We start from the raw sequence: 20,032 nt of genomic DNA on the forward strand, positions 1-20,032 counted from the left end.
AAGTCACAGTAGATTACATCTACATCTCTTAGAATTAAGAGATATCTGAAAGAGTATTTCAAACATTTTTTTTTCACATATCTTCAACCCCTTTTCTCTGGTACCAGTCTTTTATAGACTCTGGTGGTTCACCAAAGTGCCCACACCTGAGCCCACTCTCACTGAGGACACAACCAACCATCTGCAGATGTGACCTCCTGAATACAAACGACTCCTTAGGAGAGAGTCTCTGCCTTTCCCACAAGTATTCCTATAAACCAAACCTCTACAAAAATTAGTTTTGTTGCAAAAGACCAGAGGCTGTATTTCAAAGGTATTTAGAAGTCTGAACATAAATATACATTTAGTGCACTTTCCAAAGAACTTCCCCTCACGTGGTGCATGATCACTTGAGCCATCAGCAAATGCAAGGACTGATGTGCAGCTAACTGCTGACAAGTGATACTAATGAAAGGTACTTCTCAGGAGCTTATAAGAAAAAACAGCTCATATTTATCTTATATTGACCTTATAATTCAGTGAGAAGGAGGGGGTGATACATTTGTGGTATTGTTATTGCAGGTCTTTCAAAGGACTCGGATGCAGAAGACTCCACTCAAAGAGGAATGTTATGCCCAATGTATTTGTGTCCAGAATAAGATTTCTCTCTTCCATGTGACTGTCACAGCAATCATAACTAATCTTGACTTGTCCCATACTATTCACAACTGGAACTGACCCTGTGTTGAAATTGTAAAACGTTAAAGTATAAATTTTCAAGAAAAATTATTTTCTTCTTATAATACTTAATAATTTACCCCTCCTTAAAGTTCTGTATTATTAAACATTATTTATTAAATCAAATACATATCCATAAAAATATATTTCTTATTTATCAGTCTTTTTGAACTTTTCCCTACCTTTGGATTGTTTCCATACTAAGTGGCAGGTGAAAATATTTTTCCCCCAAGTCTTTTCATTAAGTTCAGTGAATAATTACATCCAAATTATCCTAGAGGAGCACTTATGCAACTTGTCTTATAAATATGTAGTATTTAATTAATAAGTTCAAGTTTATGGTTATGTATTATGAGAATTATCTGGAAAATACAAGAAAAATTCCAAGCATAAGCCAGTCACTGAAAAAAAAATCATCAGCAAGTGACCTTTAATATCTACTGATGATGGACCCCAAAGGAAGCTAAACTTCACTTTAAAAGTTAAAGAAAAATGAATTAAAATTTAAAGAATTGTCTTATTGCATGCATGGCTTTATTCTACCAAGAACAACTTTTGCCAAAGGAATGAATGAATCAGGGACAAGAATCAAAATAATCTTTTGGATGTCTATTATTTAATAGCATGGAATGTTCTCTCATCAAGGTCACCTCACTGTTGTGTATCGTTGCTGAAGGGGAACATTAATCAAAATCACTGATGATGAATACTGCATCTTTAGATATTAATAAATGAAGCTAAATGCTTGTTAGATTTTCCAGAATTCAATCACAGCTTTAAATTAAATATTACACTAAATACCCCAAACTGGCAGAGTGCTTTTCTAAGACCAGTACTAGAATACAAATTAAACAGAATGGTACATTAATATATCATTCTGAGCTGATTTTTTTAAAACTTATTTTTCTTCATTCATTTCAATAACTTAATATTTTTTCCCTTTTATATGATAGATTAGCATTATCAGTGTGTCCCACGAATCACATATCTAAAGAATGGTATGTGCCTGTTAACCTTAGGAAAAATACTGTCACACAGGATGGGATATTGCTGTGGAACACCCTACCATTTTCATTTATGCCCCCTGCCCTTAGAAAAATAATTTTAGAGCCAGCTCATTTTTCCCTCTTATCTTTTTCTATTAAAGTCAAGGTTGCAGGATTCTTCTTCTGGTTACTTGTATTCAAGATATTAAATATTCAATGGAGCTCCTCAAATTCAACCATTCCACTTTTCATTTTGTTCTGGATTGTGCTAAGGAAGGATTTAATTTCTAGAGCATAAGCAGGTTTCTCACCCTTGCTGCCATGTGTGCAAGGTCAACAGGAGTCCCAGGGAATGACAGCCCCACTGAAGCAAGTAACAGGCTCTAAAATAAATAAACCACCACACTTGAATACTTAGAGGTTGTCTCTGTACTAACAGTGTGTAGCATCTCTCTTTCATGCTGCTTCCCTCCAGTGCCACTGTTTAGAATTCAGAGGAAGGGGATGACAGTCAGGATACCAGTTTGTTTCTTTAGGAGCCTGATCTCAACTGCATTCTCTGTTATTGACTTGCTGGTGACTGAAGGCAACACATAGGCACCAAAACCCAGTCTGTTGTCTAGCTCCTATTGATTTCAACAGATTAATAGACTACCAGATGATGGTATCTCCATTAATATGGATTTACACTCAAAAATATCCCATTTTTCCTGTGACAGACAGTACATCCCATTCAGACACACAATTTATTACAGTTTTGGAGCCCCAGTGAAGGTTGCAGATAGTTACTTTCTCAGTTCTTTTTTTTTTCCATGTTCCATTAGTACTTGGGACCTAGGGTCAAATTTTAATCTCAAATCCAAAGTAGTGCATAACAAAAAACAGGTTCTGCCTTAACAGGAAGAAAGCATGCTCTGAAATGTCTTTACCAGGCTTTAAGAGCTTGAAGTGCCTCAAAGTCTTGGATTTCCTAACTTCTAGTGCATCACTTTGTTCATTGAGGTTATTATGCATTGATATAAAAATAGGGTCTATTTCTAATTTTCCTTCCACCCCAGCTCTAAATAATGGCTCTAAATCAATCAGGTTCACCTTCCTCATTAATATAGCTTATCTCTTATCCCTTGACTATTCAGCCTTCCTTTTTATTCTGTTAGCTGCTTTTTTTTTTTTTAAATCCTGATAATACCATTTTAGCATTTTCTTTTTCCCCCCCCCCCTCCTCCTCTTAATGAGAAAAAGAATTATTATTTACCCAGTGGAATCCTAAAACAAGCAGTTAATAGAAACTGTCTGCAATTTAAAGACCATTACCAAAAGCTACATTTGCCTTCCTTGTACATCACCTCCCAAGTTCCAGAAAAATCATGTGAGTGCAGTACAGCTGGGCAAGTTATCCAGGCAACAAGGACATTGCAGAGAGAGAGAAAACCTATGTAGGGTATGATGAAATTACACTTTCTGTAGGCTGGACATGCCTCAGAGCATTGTAAAAATAATTCCTATTTCTGTTTCAAACCCTCCAGTTAAAGGAATACAATACCTCAGGGTATTCAGGTAGAATACTTCTCTTGTTTATTACTGTAGAGTGGGATTTTTAAGAAAGAACTTGTGAGTAAACTCTGAAGCAATTAAAGTTAAGTAGTTTTGCCAGTTCTGTCACAGCTATACACAAGTCTTCAAAGCTTATCCATAGTCCAGGATTTCAAATCTCACCTATGTAAAATTTCCAAACTGCCACCTTTTACTACACCATTGTGTCAGACCTCTAGCGTCTGCAGACTAGTGCTGGTCCCATACTTAGGAATCAAAACACTTTCAACAACAAGAGCTGTGATATTAGGAAAAAAAGGGGAAGTTGGCAGAAGGGAAAAATAAGGTCAGTTGTCAAATAAAGCCTCTTTGTCCCCTCCATCCTTCACATGATCACCTGGACACTGTAACTGTCCTTGCAAATAAGAATGTTTTCCTTATTGAACTGCAAATGTGGGATCTTGTCCATACACACTGAATGATGTGCTGTTGAATTCTGTACCAGCTGGTCCAGCTCAAGTCTTTTCCATACTCTCAGCTAGACATCTCCTAATGACTCAAAACTGGAAAGCCATTGTGTATTTAAGGAATCCTGTGGTGTCATCCAGAAGAAGCTCAAACTACCCCCATGAATCAGCTCAATCTACCCCTTTCCCAGAGGACAAGGCAAAGCAAGAAGGACATCCATAATTTTTTCATTTCCTCACTCACTCCATAAGAAGAAAAAGAGTAAGACAGAAAAACCACATGTTGTTCCTAAATAAAAATTTGATGGAAATGAATGAATGCCATTGTCAATAAATTATCTGAGCCCTCAGATAAGTCACTGACCATCTGGCAGCTGGCAATGTAATAACTCATGAAACTACTTTGGGGAAGCTGTGGATTGAAATATGACATCCTTGATTTCTTTTGCATTTAACTGACACATAAAACTGAACATCTTACAAATTCCGTCACAACAAATGTAACAGCTCCTATCTTCTTCACCATCTTAAATTCATTTTTTTAAATAGTACTTTTCAGCAATCCACAGTGACATGCTGTAGGTGGGCTAGTGGCTCAGAATAACTTTTACATACCTTCTGATTTCATGAAGCATTTGGAATAGAAGCCTGTAGGAGGGAAAACCCTTTGCTGATACATTATTTGCAGGTCATGATGTATATGCCCCTATATAAATGCAAGATGACAATGTTAACATTGCTAAAATTAGGTATAACATTTAGGAAAAAAAATATGTATAAGCAGTTTAGCAGTTTCAGCTTTCCAGAATATCATGTGCTTGGCAGTTGATACCAAGAATACAGCAGATAATTTTAAACATAATCTAAAATTGAAATTGAGCTACAAAAAGAACAATCAAGTAACAGACTGCTGCAGACATTTGAACAATAATACTATGTTTTCAGCCAACAGAACAGAATTTTTAATAAGTATATGTTTCTCTAATTTTTAAAAGATCTGATGAATTCAGATATTGACTAGTCAGTTCTGAAGACACAGATATAATAAAGCACTTAGAATTGATAGAAATTTTCTTTGATGAGTATGACAGTACTTGTCATTTTAGAAATTCCTTCCATAATTTTTGGAGTTTTCCAAAAGCTTGTGTTGAATTGCATTACTAAAAATAAAATTAAATAGACTTTAAGGCAAAAAGCAACAAAGCTTGAGTAAGCAGCAGAAATACAAACATATTGTAATTGAAATGTATAAACAGGAGTAAAAATATTCAGACTAATGCATAATTCAGGATTACATGATGTAAAAGCAAAATCTCACTGATAAATTGAATACATCACTTGTTTTCTTAAATTCATCAAATTTTATGTATTTACAGCATGACATACATTTTTTTCACTTTATACTCAGGCTGGCTGCACTGCTGCAGTTTGTGTAAGCCTTTGACTCGGTACAGCTGGAATTCCTCATGGCTGTACTGGGCTAGGACTGCTCCACTCCCAGCCTGCTGGTCCCTTTGCTCAGCCACCCTGCAGTGTGAGCACAGACCCACAGGGCAGCATCTCACCCTTCTGCCCTGGAGGATGCAGGAGCTGATGGGCTGGAAACTCTCTGGCCACCTGCTGCAGGTACTGGGAGTTAGTTCTGTGTCATGATCAAACTGCCTTTGTAAATGGTCCTGTAAGATGGGACTGGTGTGCCAGACATGGAGAAAAGGGGCAACAAATGTCATCAAAGTCAAACTCCTGCTAGGGCAAACAAGGCCAGAATTTTCTTCCATGTGTTCCAGTGTGAGGCTCCTTGAGAATGTGAAATAACTTTTTATAAAACCAGAAATTCCAGCCTTTTCAGCAAAGAACTAAATAAAACCATACAACAAAACCCATACAAAACACAGAATATAGTGCTCAAATAATATAAAATGGACACAGATGAAGCTGTTCTCTGTTCTCTGCTAATAAAACACGTCTGGTTTCCTTCCTTCTATGATTAAATCTTACCTGTCAAATTAATAAAGAGAATTTATCACTGAAGGAGCTACAGCTGTTTATTTGCAGAGGTAAAATTCAACTCTCTTGCATCAGAGGAAAACAAATAAATTTGTGCTTGAAATGTCCTTCATAGTCTGAGTTGCTGCTATTTCTCACACATGCCTGTTATGATGAGGGTTAAGAGACCATATATTTTGTGTTTAATTAAAATTAGTAATACAAAGATTTATTAGAGGTAGCATAATATTAATTGCTTCCTATGTTTCCTTAAGATCTTCAATCAGATTGAACAAGAGGGGTAACAAGATAGACTTTTCTTACGCTGAATGGCATTTAATTTAGTGTGAGAAACATCTGAGTCTGAGACCTGAATGAAAATATTAATGCTAGTGTTTGCTCACATGAGGCTTTTAGAATAATTTTTTTAAAATTTAGATACCTGATATCACAATTATGGTTGATAACTCCAAAAGGAACCAATATCACAAACTTTCACAGCACATTCACCTTCATTTTCTTCCGGTCTGAATTGCAAAAATAATTGCAATTCAGTTATTGTCAGAATTCCCTCTGTGAGCAAAATCATTCCTCTGTAGGAAATAAAACCACAGAGAAACACATACTACAAGTGATGGAAACATCTTCTTAGCAGGTAAAGAAGGAAGTAAAACTCCAGACCAATTTTCTTACACCTGACATAGATGTGCCAAGTGCAGAATATTATGTCTTGATTTGTAAGCTTCATGGAAAAAAGAAAATTACGTGCTTGTTGTGAAGAACAGCTCATTTAATCATCAAAATTACTTTTAAGTGTCACTTAATAATGCAACCAAACTGACAGAGGAAATGGTGGTTTGATTATAAGTGGCAAAGCTGCATACAGTACCTCCTGTCATGATGTCTGTGTTATTAACAGCATCCAGCTTGGTTTTGAGCTTAAGGGAGAGCCAGGGTGATCCTATGCACAGGAGGAAAACTCAAATGGTTAACAAAGATTTCTGTGGCATTTATAAGCCTAATCTGATTTAAATTCCTGCTATTTAATTTATCTCTGCTGCAACAGGACTCACAACAGAGAACAGAACTGGCACATGTAGTTCACAAGTATATAATGAACTGAATATTCATTCTGAGATCTTATAGTATACTTTGAAAAAACAGAAAATCACATGTGATTTTTAACTGTCTTTACAGAGAGGGAAATGAGACACACAAAGTTGGTGGCAGAAGAGGTAACCCAAATTATCTCCCTATTTTATATTGCCTCCTTAATATTTTGGTGTAACAGCATCTTTGTTTATATTGATTAATATTAATTATAATAAACTGGTGTTTACCAGATCCTTTTGTGGAGGTAGATGAAGTAATATTATTTTTTCTAGTTTTATCTGGTTTGGAATGGGGATTAGAAACAAAGACCTTATGGCAACACTACAGATCTGTTCTTCCTCAGTTCTTCCTTGTTTAAAAGAATGTTCCACAATCAGTAACGTAACACAGGGGAGATGGTGAGCATCTTTCTCTCTGTACCCCGCAATGTGCTGGACAGAAGGATTCTGGGGGAGTCATAGGCTGAGGTCCTATAGATCCTCTTTGTAAATTTTTAAAAATTTTTGTCCTTTTTTTTTTTTGCCCCAAGAAAACAGAAGGGTCTTCCCTGTGCTTTTGGCAATTTGTGAATTGTTGCCTTGCTTCAAGTGTTGGATAATCAAAAAAAAAAAAAGGAAACATTTGGGTTATATGAAGGTTTGCACTAATTCACATTTTCTTTTCTGTTAGATAGCTGAACTGAAACCATAATTTTTTATGCAGTTTGAGTAAAAAAACCTGTATACAAAGGTGCTCTCCATTCATTAATGTTTAAAAAAACCCATAAGCATAATGTGAAAGTAGGATAGATGAACAGGGAAAAAAAGTACTGTAAATGATTTAACAGATGAATGTTTTATATCAACTCACATGTTCCCTTGTACTCATTGTGAAGGTTTCATGTTGATATTGATTTAGATTTGGCTCATAAAGTATTCTGATGCTTAAAATCCTAGCAATAGGTACGAATTATTTTTCTTGAAGCTTATGACTTGTCGTGAAAATTTCTGTAGCATATTTCTCTTCCCATTCACAAAAAAGTTTATTTATTATAAGTTTATTCACAATACAAATTTATTCACATTACTAATTTTTTTTAAATTGCGATTCAGTGTACTTTGAAATGTTTGAAAGTTTCCATTCTTACCCTCCTGCACAGAATCAGTCATTGGTATTGTAATTGCTAATGGAGTTCATGTGAGAATGGTAAGTAATCATGGGAAAAAATTGTGTTATTGCTAAGTTCCATTATAGTTGTCCAAAATGAAAAATCCTTGTAGTTAATTCACATCTCCCTTGTTTTCACTATTGAAAATAGCTCTACAAAATAGCAGAAAAGAAGCTATTTCTAACAAACCTGAATTATTACCAAGGGAAATAAAAAATACAAGAGTGAAAATAAAACTAAAATGCAAGTAGGAACTCAAAAGCAACTGGAGAAGAAAAATGTATCCAGTGTGGTCCTATTGATATCAACAATATGTAAAGACTCAATACATCAGTCTCACTTTTCTTGCTGGTGTGGCCTGATCATCAAACAACAGATATAGAGCTGCACATTTGTTATCACTGTGTTACAAACCCTTTAACACGACTGGAGTTGATCTGGCACAAGAGAAATTTGTGACTCTAGCAGGTGGGTGATGGATTTGCACACAGCAAGAAGTTTTAAAAGTTTATAGAACCACAGGAACCAAATATTACCCAGTTTTATTTCACCAGTTTTCTTGCAATGCCTATCCAATCAAAGGGAATAAACTTTACTAAGATTAAAGAATAGAGTGTATGGTTCCTAAACTATAGAAAAGCATATAAAATAACTTTGAATATTATTTTAATAACATGATATGAATGGTCTACGGAAGTGAGACACTCTCTTCAAAAAGAAAAATACACCTACAATAGCTAAGGAAATTCAAATGGGGACTCTATGGATGATACCTGACCAACTCTTTTTCTTCCCAGACCCAGTGCTGGATCAATAATAAAATTGTAGATTCTTCACCTTGCCTTAAGGCTTGTTTATTGTATTTCCACAAGTGTTTTTCTCCTTCTGATAGGATTAACATATATTGCAGGCTCAGCAGAGCCTGAACAAAGTTTATGGGAACATTTAAATCAAAACCAGTTATATTTAATAGATAGTGTTATTTTGTTCATTCAATTGCTATGGGAAAAATATTGATTGTCTCTTGACTTCAGTTTTTCTCCTGTATGCCCAGCCTAAATAGGAATTATTTTGTAAAAAATTTGAATTGGCCTCCCTGTAAATAAGTCATTACCATTATTATGGCCTTCTAGGAGGGGAATACATGTAGATAAAAGAATAGTTGAACATATATGAATATATATATATGTTTTAATTAGTGTATATTTCTCCTCTTAGTATTACAAAACGATGTCAAAAGAAAATAAAATAAATATGGCACACAGCTAATGAATCAGGCCAGATGTGAAAATACATTTAATTCCTACAACAATTCATTATGGTCAGATTTTTTATGGATTTATCTAGCATTTGATTAAATTTGATCACTCTGAGATATCACTGATAAAGAAGAGATATTTAAATGCTACGGTACAGTATTGTCTAACAAAGTGAGACTGAGTATAGAAAGAGAAGCTTTCCAAAAAAGTTGCAAAGAATAAAAAAATTTGGTTGCATTTAGGTAGTGAGTGGTGTATTTTGAAAGGTTCATTTCCTAAGTCTTTCTTCATATGAGGCTTCTGATGCAAGGTAAATCCCCCCAAAAATTAATGGTCTGCTGGATTTTATCTGGATGTCTACTTTTTACAGATTCTTGACTGGTCTTGAGACAGTAAAATATTCAGGAAAAGCTATAGGGAGAAAATTAGAATTTATTATAGAATTATAATCCACTATAAGGTCAGGTGAAAGTATAGCTCTTGCACTGAAATTACCAGCAGACCTCTTTCAGTGCATAGGGAAGGAGGCCAATGAAAGGTCTACAAGAAAGATTATGGATACTGTGAAAGACACCTAAAAATGCTTGAAAATCTAAAACATCCTGCTCTTATTGTGCTAAAGCTTAGAAACACAAGGTTCAGCTGAAGCAAGGCTCTGGCTTTAGCCTGCTACAGTAAAGCTTTATTTTATAATGTATTTAATTCTAGTTCTTAACGTATCTACCAAAAAAACCAATATATTGATTATATATAATTATTACATTTATATAGGTTATATAAAATAGATATTAAGAATATATATTAATATATATTCTTAATCTAGATAAACTCCTTTATATCTTTGTTTTATCTGAATCATGCTCTTATCAATGTTTGCCTATGCTTTACACAAGTGGCATAAATAGAAGCAAACACAGAGGAAAATATTTTTAATTTTTTTTTCCTGGTATAGACAAAGCTTCTAAAAGAAAAGATGGTTTCTTTGGGCAGCAAGAAATGCTAATGATGAGCCTCATTCCCAGCACGCATTAAAATAATATTATCTTAAGAAATTATATAATTTTATTACCCATTTTCTATTTGAAAATACTTATTGGAAACATATAATAAGAACATGATATTAAATATAATTCAAAACCAAAATGTAAAATGACACAAATAAATAATTTATGCATTCATTCTCATTGCACATGAACAGAGCTGATCACAGAAGAACTTTGATTCCCATGATATTCTGACTATCATTGCAAATGACAAATTCTTGGAAAGGCAAAGACATCAAAAGGTAAAGGAAAATTACTTTTTATAATGTAGAAGAGCATTACTTTGTTCAAAGCCATGAATATAATGATACTATCTGACTTTGATATGGAATAGGTACAGTCATAAAGAGGCTTATGGCTGAATTCTGACCAGCTATTCAGGTGTTATCTTACTGGAAAGATGCATTGTGGCCAAATTAAATGGTTCAGTGAAATGTGTTTGATATTTGTATTAAAAATTGCTTTAGACAGGAACAGAGAGACAGGATGTCTTAAATTAATAAGTAGAAAAAGTTTCTTAGCTAATAAATTAGTGAAGAACATGTGACTTCAATACTCAGTTTATCATCTAAAGTTGTAACTTATAATGTGTTTGGGCCTTAAAGGATTTACTAAAATGCTCAATCATTGAGCTTATCATGGAATTTTTTTTTAATTTTACCATTTCTTTGTCTTCTGTACTTAATTATATCTTCTGTGTATTTTCCCAGACTCATAAAAGGATTGAAGGACCTTGAAGGAGTTTTGATTTTAGGTGGAGACACCTATGTTTTTGACTCTTGACAGCAGTCATTCTGCTCCTGTGTGACTGGGATGGGTCCCAAATGCTGTCAGCAGGAGGCTCCTGATGCTTCTGGCTGTGCTTTTGCTCCCAGTGCCTGTTTGAACCTTGCTGCCCAAGCTGCCCCTGCTCTTCCCCAGCATCACCAGCAGCAGCTCTTTGTGTCCTGCTCCCAGTCCCATCCTGGGCAATCACACTGCTAAGTGAGTTTGGAAGGGTGCTCTGACAAATCTCAGATATGGCTGATTTCTCCTCTAATATTAAAATACTACAGCTTTAAAAATTCATTTCTGTTACAGGTTCAAGGCCTCTTACACCTAAATAAATTAAAAGCTACATTGCATACTTCCAAAGATCATAGCATAACCTGTTCTCTGAAAGCTGAGTACTTCAAAATACCTCAGGACTTTGGATTGCCACTTTCTCAGCAATGATGGGATGATAAATCACTCCCCCAGATCATTTTCAGAAACGTTGCATCTCTGTGACTCTCCTTTACACTTCTAGACATGACCTACTTTCTTTAATCTTTTATATATATATATATATATATAAATATATATATATTTATATATATATATTTGTGATCTAATATGTGTTCTAATATGACAATTTAACAATCCCCTGAGGAAGTATCCAGGTTCCAGATACTCACACACAAACAGAAAAAGCTTTTGTCTCGTCCCAGCCAGTATGTTGAACAACCTTTCTCTGCAAAACAATAAAATATGCAAGTGAGTCTACTCTGCTTTTCTTTTCACACAATAAAATCAGAAGTGCTGCCAGCATTCACCTGAAAGTTTCTTGGCAATGTTACAAAAGTTTGGGTGGCAACTGAGCTCCTAAATAAAGAGTCAGGCATTGGAGAAGTCACACAGGAAGCGTGGTAGACAGCTTCAAGCCAGAAACTGCAGACACTCCTTTGAAGACATATTGTGGCAGAGTGTCTCTGAAGAATATTATTGTGACTTAATTTGCAAATCAGCTGTGCAGATCAGATCACAAAAAACAATAAATATTTCCTTTCAAAGAAATGCAAAAGTCTTTAAAAACCCCAGAGATACTCATAATTGTTGTAGGTATCCTTACAATTCCAATTTAACAAATTAACCAGTTTAATGTTGAAACTTGTACTATTTAGCAGTGTGGTTTTCAGTTTTCATATCCATACAATACAGAGAGAGTATCAACAGAAAACTTCTACTATTAAAAAGGTTGGTATTTACCTTTTTTAGTTTCCCTCCTACCACTTTATGTAATATAATATCTAAAAATGCTAACTTAGGCCATCTGTTCTTATTCCTATTTCCAGCCCACTCTTTATTTTTTTTTTTTTTCTGTTTCATTCTCCTAGTTAAGCTGATATGGTAGCAGCACTGGAGCTCATTCTGTGACAGGGAAAATCCATGTTTATATCCATACAATTTAATAGACCAAATCAAACAATGAATATGCAAATTCCAAAAATAGCAAGATTTTTGAAAAATATTTGTGAAAAAAGAGAAAAACATCGACTTATAAAAACATAACCCAAATGTTAGAGAGCCATTTTAATGGATGTTACATCACAGAACAAAAGGAGTATGATTAGGCTCTAGACCATGCAAAGGAGCATAAGAGTCACTGCCCAGATCAATAAATAGAATAGAGAAAATATGATTTAGTTACACTAAAAAAAAGTTTGAGAAATGCACTAGAACTCTGTGAAGTTTTACATATTAATAGTTTATTCACTGCCAAAAGGAGAACAGAAGTGACGAGATATATTTGCATATATGGATGGCATTGAAAGCAAGAAAAGGGAGAATTCTCTCAACATTTTGCTTTCCATATTGAAGATAAGGATGAGAAAAGTTGCAAAACACATGGCATCACCTTGGCTGGCATTACCTTTGGGATCCTGAGGCCAGGAATTCCTCATCTGATTAAACAAAATTCTGCCCATATTTTGAAATAGTGCAAAAGAACCAGGACTGGGAATATGATCTGACAGAACCCATCTGAAATTTCAGTTAAACCATCCATAAACAAAATGGAAGGAAGTAACTAAGCAAACGTTGTTGAGCGTAAATAACTTCGGGCAGCCCTTTGCCTGTTTAAAAGAGCCTAATTTATTTGTTTTCCCAGGATTTCCTTTCACAGATGCTGCAGAGATTTTTTTCTCCTCCTTCTTTCTGCAGGATTGTCACTGCAATGTCCATTAGGGAGGATTATTTTGAGAAACAGTCTCCCCATCTGTTGTCTCTTTTAAATTCTGTTAAGTAGTATTTTGCCTCCCTGGGAAAAAAGCTGTCCACATATCCCATGCCTGCTGTTCAGCAGCAGCAGCCTGGAATGAACACCTGGGAGGTGCAACTGAGTGGAGCGGGTTCAAAGAAGAGCATTTGTTAACAGAAGGTGAGGGTGATCCTACATCATAGGACACGATACCCACAAACCCAAAGAGTGCACTGAACCCTGTGCCTACAATCCTTCCCCACCCCAACGATGCACAACCCTGGGCTAGGTGCATCCTTCCCTTCCTGGGTATTTCAAAGCCAAATTGTGCAGTGGAGTGAGCTCATCTATTTCAAGATGGCCAGTAGGGTAATCAGCTTTAAACAAGTTAACATTTCTGAATTTTTGATTTCCAATGTCTCTGAGGAGGTCTATGAAATTTCAGTTTTGATTCTAAACATGTAATATTCACCACATGTCTCTATATTCCTACAACCTGTGGTGAATAACACATAAATAATGAAATGTTTGGCTTGTGATTGTGCAAACTTGCTAACTTAGAGGCATAAAAAGCTGATTCCATTTTTTTCTCAGGATTGCTATGAAACAATACAAAACTTAGTTAAGTGGTATCCCTTAAAAACCCAACCAATTTAATCTCCATTTACCTTCTGGCTTAAATGATGGTGCAGGTGCCACTGCTAAACTTCAGGCAGAAAAGCAGCAGGTTAACCTCTGCTTTGGATTCACCCTGACATCCACTGCTATTGGCATCATCTGACAAAGATCAAAGTGTTCAGTCCATTAGTTTCTTGGCTTGTTCTTTGGGAGAAGTATGAAAGATTAAATCAATATTTGCTGAATGGAGAAAGATCAAAAGTTTCAGTAAAATAAATCTTGGTTTACAGCTCCTGAGACACTATTCTCAATAACGAGGAATGTGTAACATCTAACCAATAATTAAAAAGCACTTGAAAGCCTCCTTTGAATGGTCTCTTGCTGTAACAATTTACTCATGGATTCACTGCTATGTCAGAGAGGACACTTCATTTTCAAGTGGATACATTTTTGGATTCTCCTAATTTAATTTCTACCTGGTTCAATGTCTCTAACAGTGACAATAGGTAGAGGAATATTAAAAATGAAGCTTTCTCAGTATTTGGTTTAATTAAATTTTCTTAATTTGTTTTGTTATTAATATACATATTAATATTTAGTCTAGCCCCTGGAATGATAGTACACACCATTTCAAACTAGACAACGCTGTCTCATCATGATTATAACATGACCAACTTTAACAACAGCAAAATTGTTTAAGAATTATCATTGCAATGATAATATGTAACTTCGCCTGATTATGCATTACAATGTTTTATATGTTAAAACTTATTTGAACATTTTTTTTAGTTATTTTTGCTTCAAAATGCAATTTAATTTACTGGAGTGCTAATGGGATTGTGTTGAAACATATGCATAGTGCTGTACGGTCTCATTAGTTGAAACAGCCCCTCTGACAGTAAAGCATTTAGTGTAAAAGAACCAGGAAACTAAATGAGCATCCTTTGAAAATAGAGGCATTTAAGATTAATTATTTTAAATATTTTTTCCATGAGAAGATTCACAAACAGGTAACATTCAAAGCAGGCCAAATAAAGAAACTAAAATATACTCTTGGGAAGATCCCAGTCATGGTACTTTACAATAATTTTTTTAATTTTAAATTTTTAGTGTAAAAGGAAATTAACATAATGGTTATCCCTCTAGTTTAGACAGAGCCTTTAGATTTTGCATTTTGTTGTTTGCAAAACTGGGCACTAAAAGAAACTGGATGCAGCCCCATTGAGTTTGTGGATGAGAGCAGCTAGGGCATGGTGTCAATGTGCTCGTGAGTAGGGCTGCCATTCAGAGAGGCTGCATTTGGCTGAAGGAATAAAATGAAATTCAGTAAGAATAGCTATAAAGTACTGCAATGGGATGGAATAATTCCTCCCCAAGTAGTGCTGGGGACTCACTGACAGGGAAACAGGAGTCATGGCAGGGATGAAGGCAAACCTGAGGGAGTCATCACTCACCTTTACCTGGCCTTCATCAGAGCACGTTGGATCATTGTGTCCTTTTTGGGGGCTTCAAGACAAGAACTTGTACAGTTGTTCAACTGATAAACACCAGCGAGTCCCCAGAGGACCAGGGAAGGGGCTGCACATGGAGCAGCTCCCTGGGGTCAGAAGGCAGTGCCAGAGATAAGAGTTAGTCAAAGGGAGAGAACAAATGATTCACTGTCAGCACAATTAAAGATTAGAATGAATTGCACAGAGAGGCTGTGAAATCTCTAACCTTGATGCCTTTCTAGACCTGAACAGCAAGATCTGGTTTAAATTCCATCAGCATTGACAGCTCTTCTGAATAGGAACTGGATGAGGGATATCATGCTGTCCCTTCCTGCCTGTCTGATTCCCTGTGTACATCTCAACCCAGACCTCAGGCTTCAGCCTGGTGATGTTACATTTTCCTATGACAGGTTTTTAGAGAGACTTTGTGTTCTCTGTCCCAGTTCTGAGACCTTTATAGTAATGAAAAGAGTCAAATACTAAATTCTACAATTTCTATACTTCCTGTCACTGTACGGTCTCAGAGCAGTTTCTGAAGCCTTATTTCATCTGAAAAAATAAACTGTGGCAGCCAGTTAGGGGCAGAGAAGTGAGTATAAGCCTTCACAGTTTCTTTCAATATGAGCTTGGCTTACTAAGTGGAATATATAGAACTACATCACTTCAGCACTTTTCCCTTGATGTGTCACTGCTTATATTAGGAAATTTATATTTTGGGGCAATAGGATTCTTGAAAGCTTAAAACCATAGAGAGGCACAGCAGCAGAAATCTGTTAAATTAGGTAAAACCTAGGATCTGATCTGCATCTGAGATCATCACACAATCTACATTTCAGAGGAGAAGGGATGATTCAGGTTCATTTTTTTTGTCATGAGTATATGGGCCACGTCACTTAGAGATGCAAACGAATCCACACTATATGCAAGCAGGAAAGAAGAATAAAAGACAAGTCTCTTGTAGTCCAAGCAGTTTGAAGAGATTTTCAATGCAGTTACTGTTCTGAGTATGTTGTAAGTTATACAAGATCAAATAACATGAAAAGTAACAGGGTTCAGGTTCTTCTTAGGAATACTGTCCTGGAAGTCATTGCTTAGTGGTGAACTTTCATGTCACAAAACTGAACTTAAGAGACAGAGATGGAAAGTAACAATGAACTTTATGTAACATCCTTGGAAGTCACTTTTTTCCTTCCATTTTCTTTTGATCTTGCAAGCAATATACTTTTTTTTTCCCTCATGTAAATCAATATTGCATACCTTTATTTTTGTGGTAACAAAAGCTTTGATTGCCCCTATTAACTTAATGAGGAGAAATTTCTAGAACTAGATCAAATATCCTTAGTTTGCCCATAAGAATGTCATAGCATGACATCAAAAGTCCAGAGTCAAAAAATGTGTTTGTGCTAGCACACATGAACTGTTATCAGCTATCACTCCCAAAGTGCATTTACATTCCCTGCACAGAAAGTGATCCTTCCCAATGCTGCAAGATCAAAAGAGCTTACTCTGAGCAGAAACATGGCCAAAATATGAGGTTTCTTCTTCAGCTTAATGTAAAGTTAAAAAGATTAACCCAAAATAAACCAAACTTATAGCTCAAATGCAGACATGAAAAACAGATGATGAATGCTGTATTGAAAACTCTGCTCTTGCAAATCCTCACATTGCAGAATAAGTATAACGAGTTTATACAATTAGTATAATGAGTTTAATACATTTTTTTTTTCTGTTTCATCTTCTTTCTCAAACAGAGACAATGGGCTGCCTCCTTCTGCATGAAGAAAACATTGTTTATGGCTTTTTACTTCCCTTACTTCCTGTTTTTTGGAGGAAGAATCTAAAACCATTTGCAATGATTATACAGAATGGACATAACATTCCCTTGGCAGGGCGAGCTGTAAGGCTTTCACAGCCCTCAGCACCCTGGATCCATTCCCATGCAGCCATTCCTGCTCCACTCAGCCTGTATGGAACCACATTTGTGTCCCAATGTGGTCCTACACAAATGACAGGAAGATTTTCTCAGTTACTTTGGGAGGAAATACTACTTTGCTGCTGGAAATAGACTTTGAATATTGCAATCACAGGAAATAATGACACACCAAAATAGATCTTAAGATTATGTAAACTGTCTAAAGGAAATACCAAATCTGGCCTGGAAATACAGAGCTTGTGGATCAGTGTTAGTGAACACTAAGCAAAATGCCAGACAAACAACACATATCAAATCAGATTTTCTATACAAAAGGAATAAGAACTACAGAAAGTCAGTGATGCTGTGTCTGATAGAAGGACTGCCATCCCTGAGTGTCTGCTATCACACAGGCTTTGGAGACTGGTGTCTTAAAATATTCACTGCTGAAGAAATTCAGGATTTAGATTTCCAAACATCACCTATTTTACTTTTAGATCTCACTTTCTTGGTAAGAGAGAAAAACAGAAACAGTAAAAATATTACTCAAAATATAGAGATTACACTTGTGAAATGTGACATTCTGAGGCTTAAGTTTTCTGTCAAGTAGTGGCCTCTTCCTGCAACAATAAAAAAGAAGGTTTCACCTCCTTGTGCAAAGTCCTGGGCTCAGACAGCAGTTAAATATACTCTTAAATTGCATCAAGGTTTGTTGAGACTTCCTAAGCATGCATTTCAAACTGCTTCCTTTGGCCTCTTGTCAGGATTTCTACACTACTTTTCCGAAAAAAATATATCTCTTAATAGGAAAGCTGATAATTCACTTTTTTTTGAAAGAAGCAATCATTCTCTTAAGGTATCCAAGTTATTTTTATCAGGCGGAAACCAAGCATCTGATTTTGATGTTCTTTATTCTTTCACAATATATAATGTTGCATTATATATTGTGAAAAACTAATAAATTAATGAACCATGATTTCCTGGTCTATTAAAATTTTCATTCTTCATATGGGAATAAAAATAATACTGTAGATGTGCACAGTTTAAATAAACAGATCTGGCAGCCTCAAGAGCATTATTTCTTTGTAGTAGTAAATAAGAAAAGTTATATATACAATGACTTAGAACAAAAACATATCATTTACAGAACACATTAATCCTGCCAAATGTGAGTATACACTGATGAAATTACATTTGCAAGCATATTGCTCCATGAAATGTGCTGTTTCATAGCTGATTGGAAGAAGACCTGTTTCATTTCATTCCAATACACATATATTCAAGTGCTAGAACACAGCTATGAGAAAGCACCCTTTCAACATTTCAAATGTGTATTTCCCTTGGTATTTACTGCTGACTGTGCACAGGGTATTTCTTCCTTTCTCATTACTAAATAGACAATATATACAATTACAAGTTACATGCAGGTAATATCCAGAACAAGATGTGAGTAGGTTGAGTAGTCATGGGTAATAATCATATTTATGAACAACAGAATTCAACCTGTCCCACTGAAAGTGCAAACTATGTAAAAAGGGTTCCCTTGTTCCTTCATGTAGATTCTGTCATCACCCCAGAAAGGAGCATTGCCACTCTCTCTCAACCCTAGGAGTAGAGCTGGAGAACTCCAGCATTCTCCTTTCCCTCTTGGCTGGTGCTTGAGTACAGGAAGCACACTCTGGCTTCCTGGAATGGCTTCAAAGTGATCTTAAACTTAGAGATTCAGCACAAGGCAAGCATGAGGAGGAAGGTGTAGTTTAACACAGGGTTCAGATCTAAGCTCTCAGTATAAACATGTGAAATATTGTGCACAAGACTGACATATGTGAATACATATCAGTAAATGACTCCTCAAAATCGTGCTTCTTCAAAACTCCCGAGAAGCAGAAACTTCTCCTAGACATTAACAAAACTGTTCAGAAAAATGTCCACTAATTTATTCCTCAGAAAGTATCTTAGTGTGGTGACTCCTTCTCATAAGAATTTAGTGTGAAGGAACTGGGCTCTGGGTGAGGTTACAGGGTAAGGAAGCGAAATCAGGTCAGGTGCAGGGAGATGGGGAATGCAGTTTGCTCCAAGAGTTTGATGATAACAGCATCTTAGATGTTTGCAGCACAAAACAACATTTGGTAAGCCTGTTCCTGGCAGGAGCTTGTACATCTAAGCGCAGTGTGAGAGCTCTTAGCCAACAACTTGTTTTCTTTACTGTTTTAGCACAAGATCAAAGCAAGTAAGCAAACAGAGTATTTTAGGGTTGTGCTTTGGTTGTATTAGGCTACCAGAATTCTTTCTTTTAAGTCAAGTACTTGGAAAGTGATTGCTTTGAATAGAAACCTGGTGATACAGATTGAATAATATCTATCTGTAAAATGTTCACTTTGTATTAAATCCTGCAGTACCACTGTATGTGGTAGTGTCTTAGAAAACACTTCTCAATTTTAATCACTAAGCTTTAAAATAATTCTTTAAAAATAATCTTCCAAGCAGCATAAGATTTTGGCTTTTTTTAAAAAAAATGCAGTATGTTTAATATTCTAAGAAGGTGACTTCAGCTCAAAGGGTTTCTTGAATGAATTACTATTTTTAACCTATTTAGCCTTTTTTCTTTTATTCTGACAGTTTAAGTGAATCATGTTCCAAATAAAAAGGACTGAAACAATGTTTAAACAATACTTTTCCAGTTAAATAATTAAATATACCTTGGAGTCCTACTTCAAAATTCTGTGGCATCCATATTCTGCACCATGATAGGCAATATTTCTG

General features: G+C 35.6%; 1 protein-coding gene and 1 long non-coding RNA gene across 2 annotated transcripts in view; one reads left to right on the top strand and one right to left on the bottom strand.

The window, feature by feature from the left end:
* LOC135279841 (uncharacterized) overlaps window positions 1-20,032 on the bottom strand; it is a 418,268-nt gene that overhangs the window by 30,180 nt on the left and 368,056 nt on the right. The window contains exons 14-20 of the mRNA XM_064387383.1: window positions 15,328-15,464; window positions 13,918-14,026; window positions 11,688-11,743; window positions 9,704-9,748; window positions 6,579-6,650; window positions 5,702-5,854; window positions 4,319-4,409 (exon numbers count right to left, since the gene is read on the bottom strand). Coding sequence (XP_064243453.1) covers window positions 14,023-14,026; window positions 15,328-15,464 — 141 coding nt within the window. The 3' untranslated portion in view covers window positions 4,319-4,409; window positions 5,702-5,854; window positions 6,579-6,650; ... (1 more) ...; window positions 11,688-11,743; window positions 13,918-14,022. The remainder of the gene's footprint in view (window positions 1-4,318; window positions 4,410-5,701; window positions 5,855-6,578; window positions 6,651-9,703; window positions 9,749-11,687; window positions 11,744-13,917; window positions 14,027-15,327; window positions 15,465-20,032) is intronic.
* Window positions 48-843, top strand: LOC135279843 (uncharacterized). Its single transcript, XR_010347017.1, has 2 exons — window positions 48-454; window positions 562-843. It is a non-coding gene; the product is annotated as an uncharacterized LOC135279843 (long non-coding RNA).

The sequence above is a fragment of the Passer domesticus genome, chromosome 13 (genome assembly GCF_036417665.1).
Source record: "Passer domesticus isolate bPasDom1 chromosome 13, bPasDom1.hap1, whole genome shotgun sequence".
NCBI lineage: Eukaryota > Metazoa > Chordata > Aves > Passeriformes > Passeridae > Passer > Passer domesticus.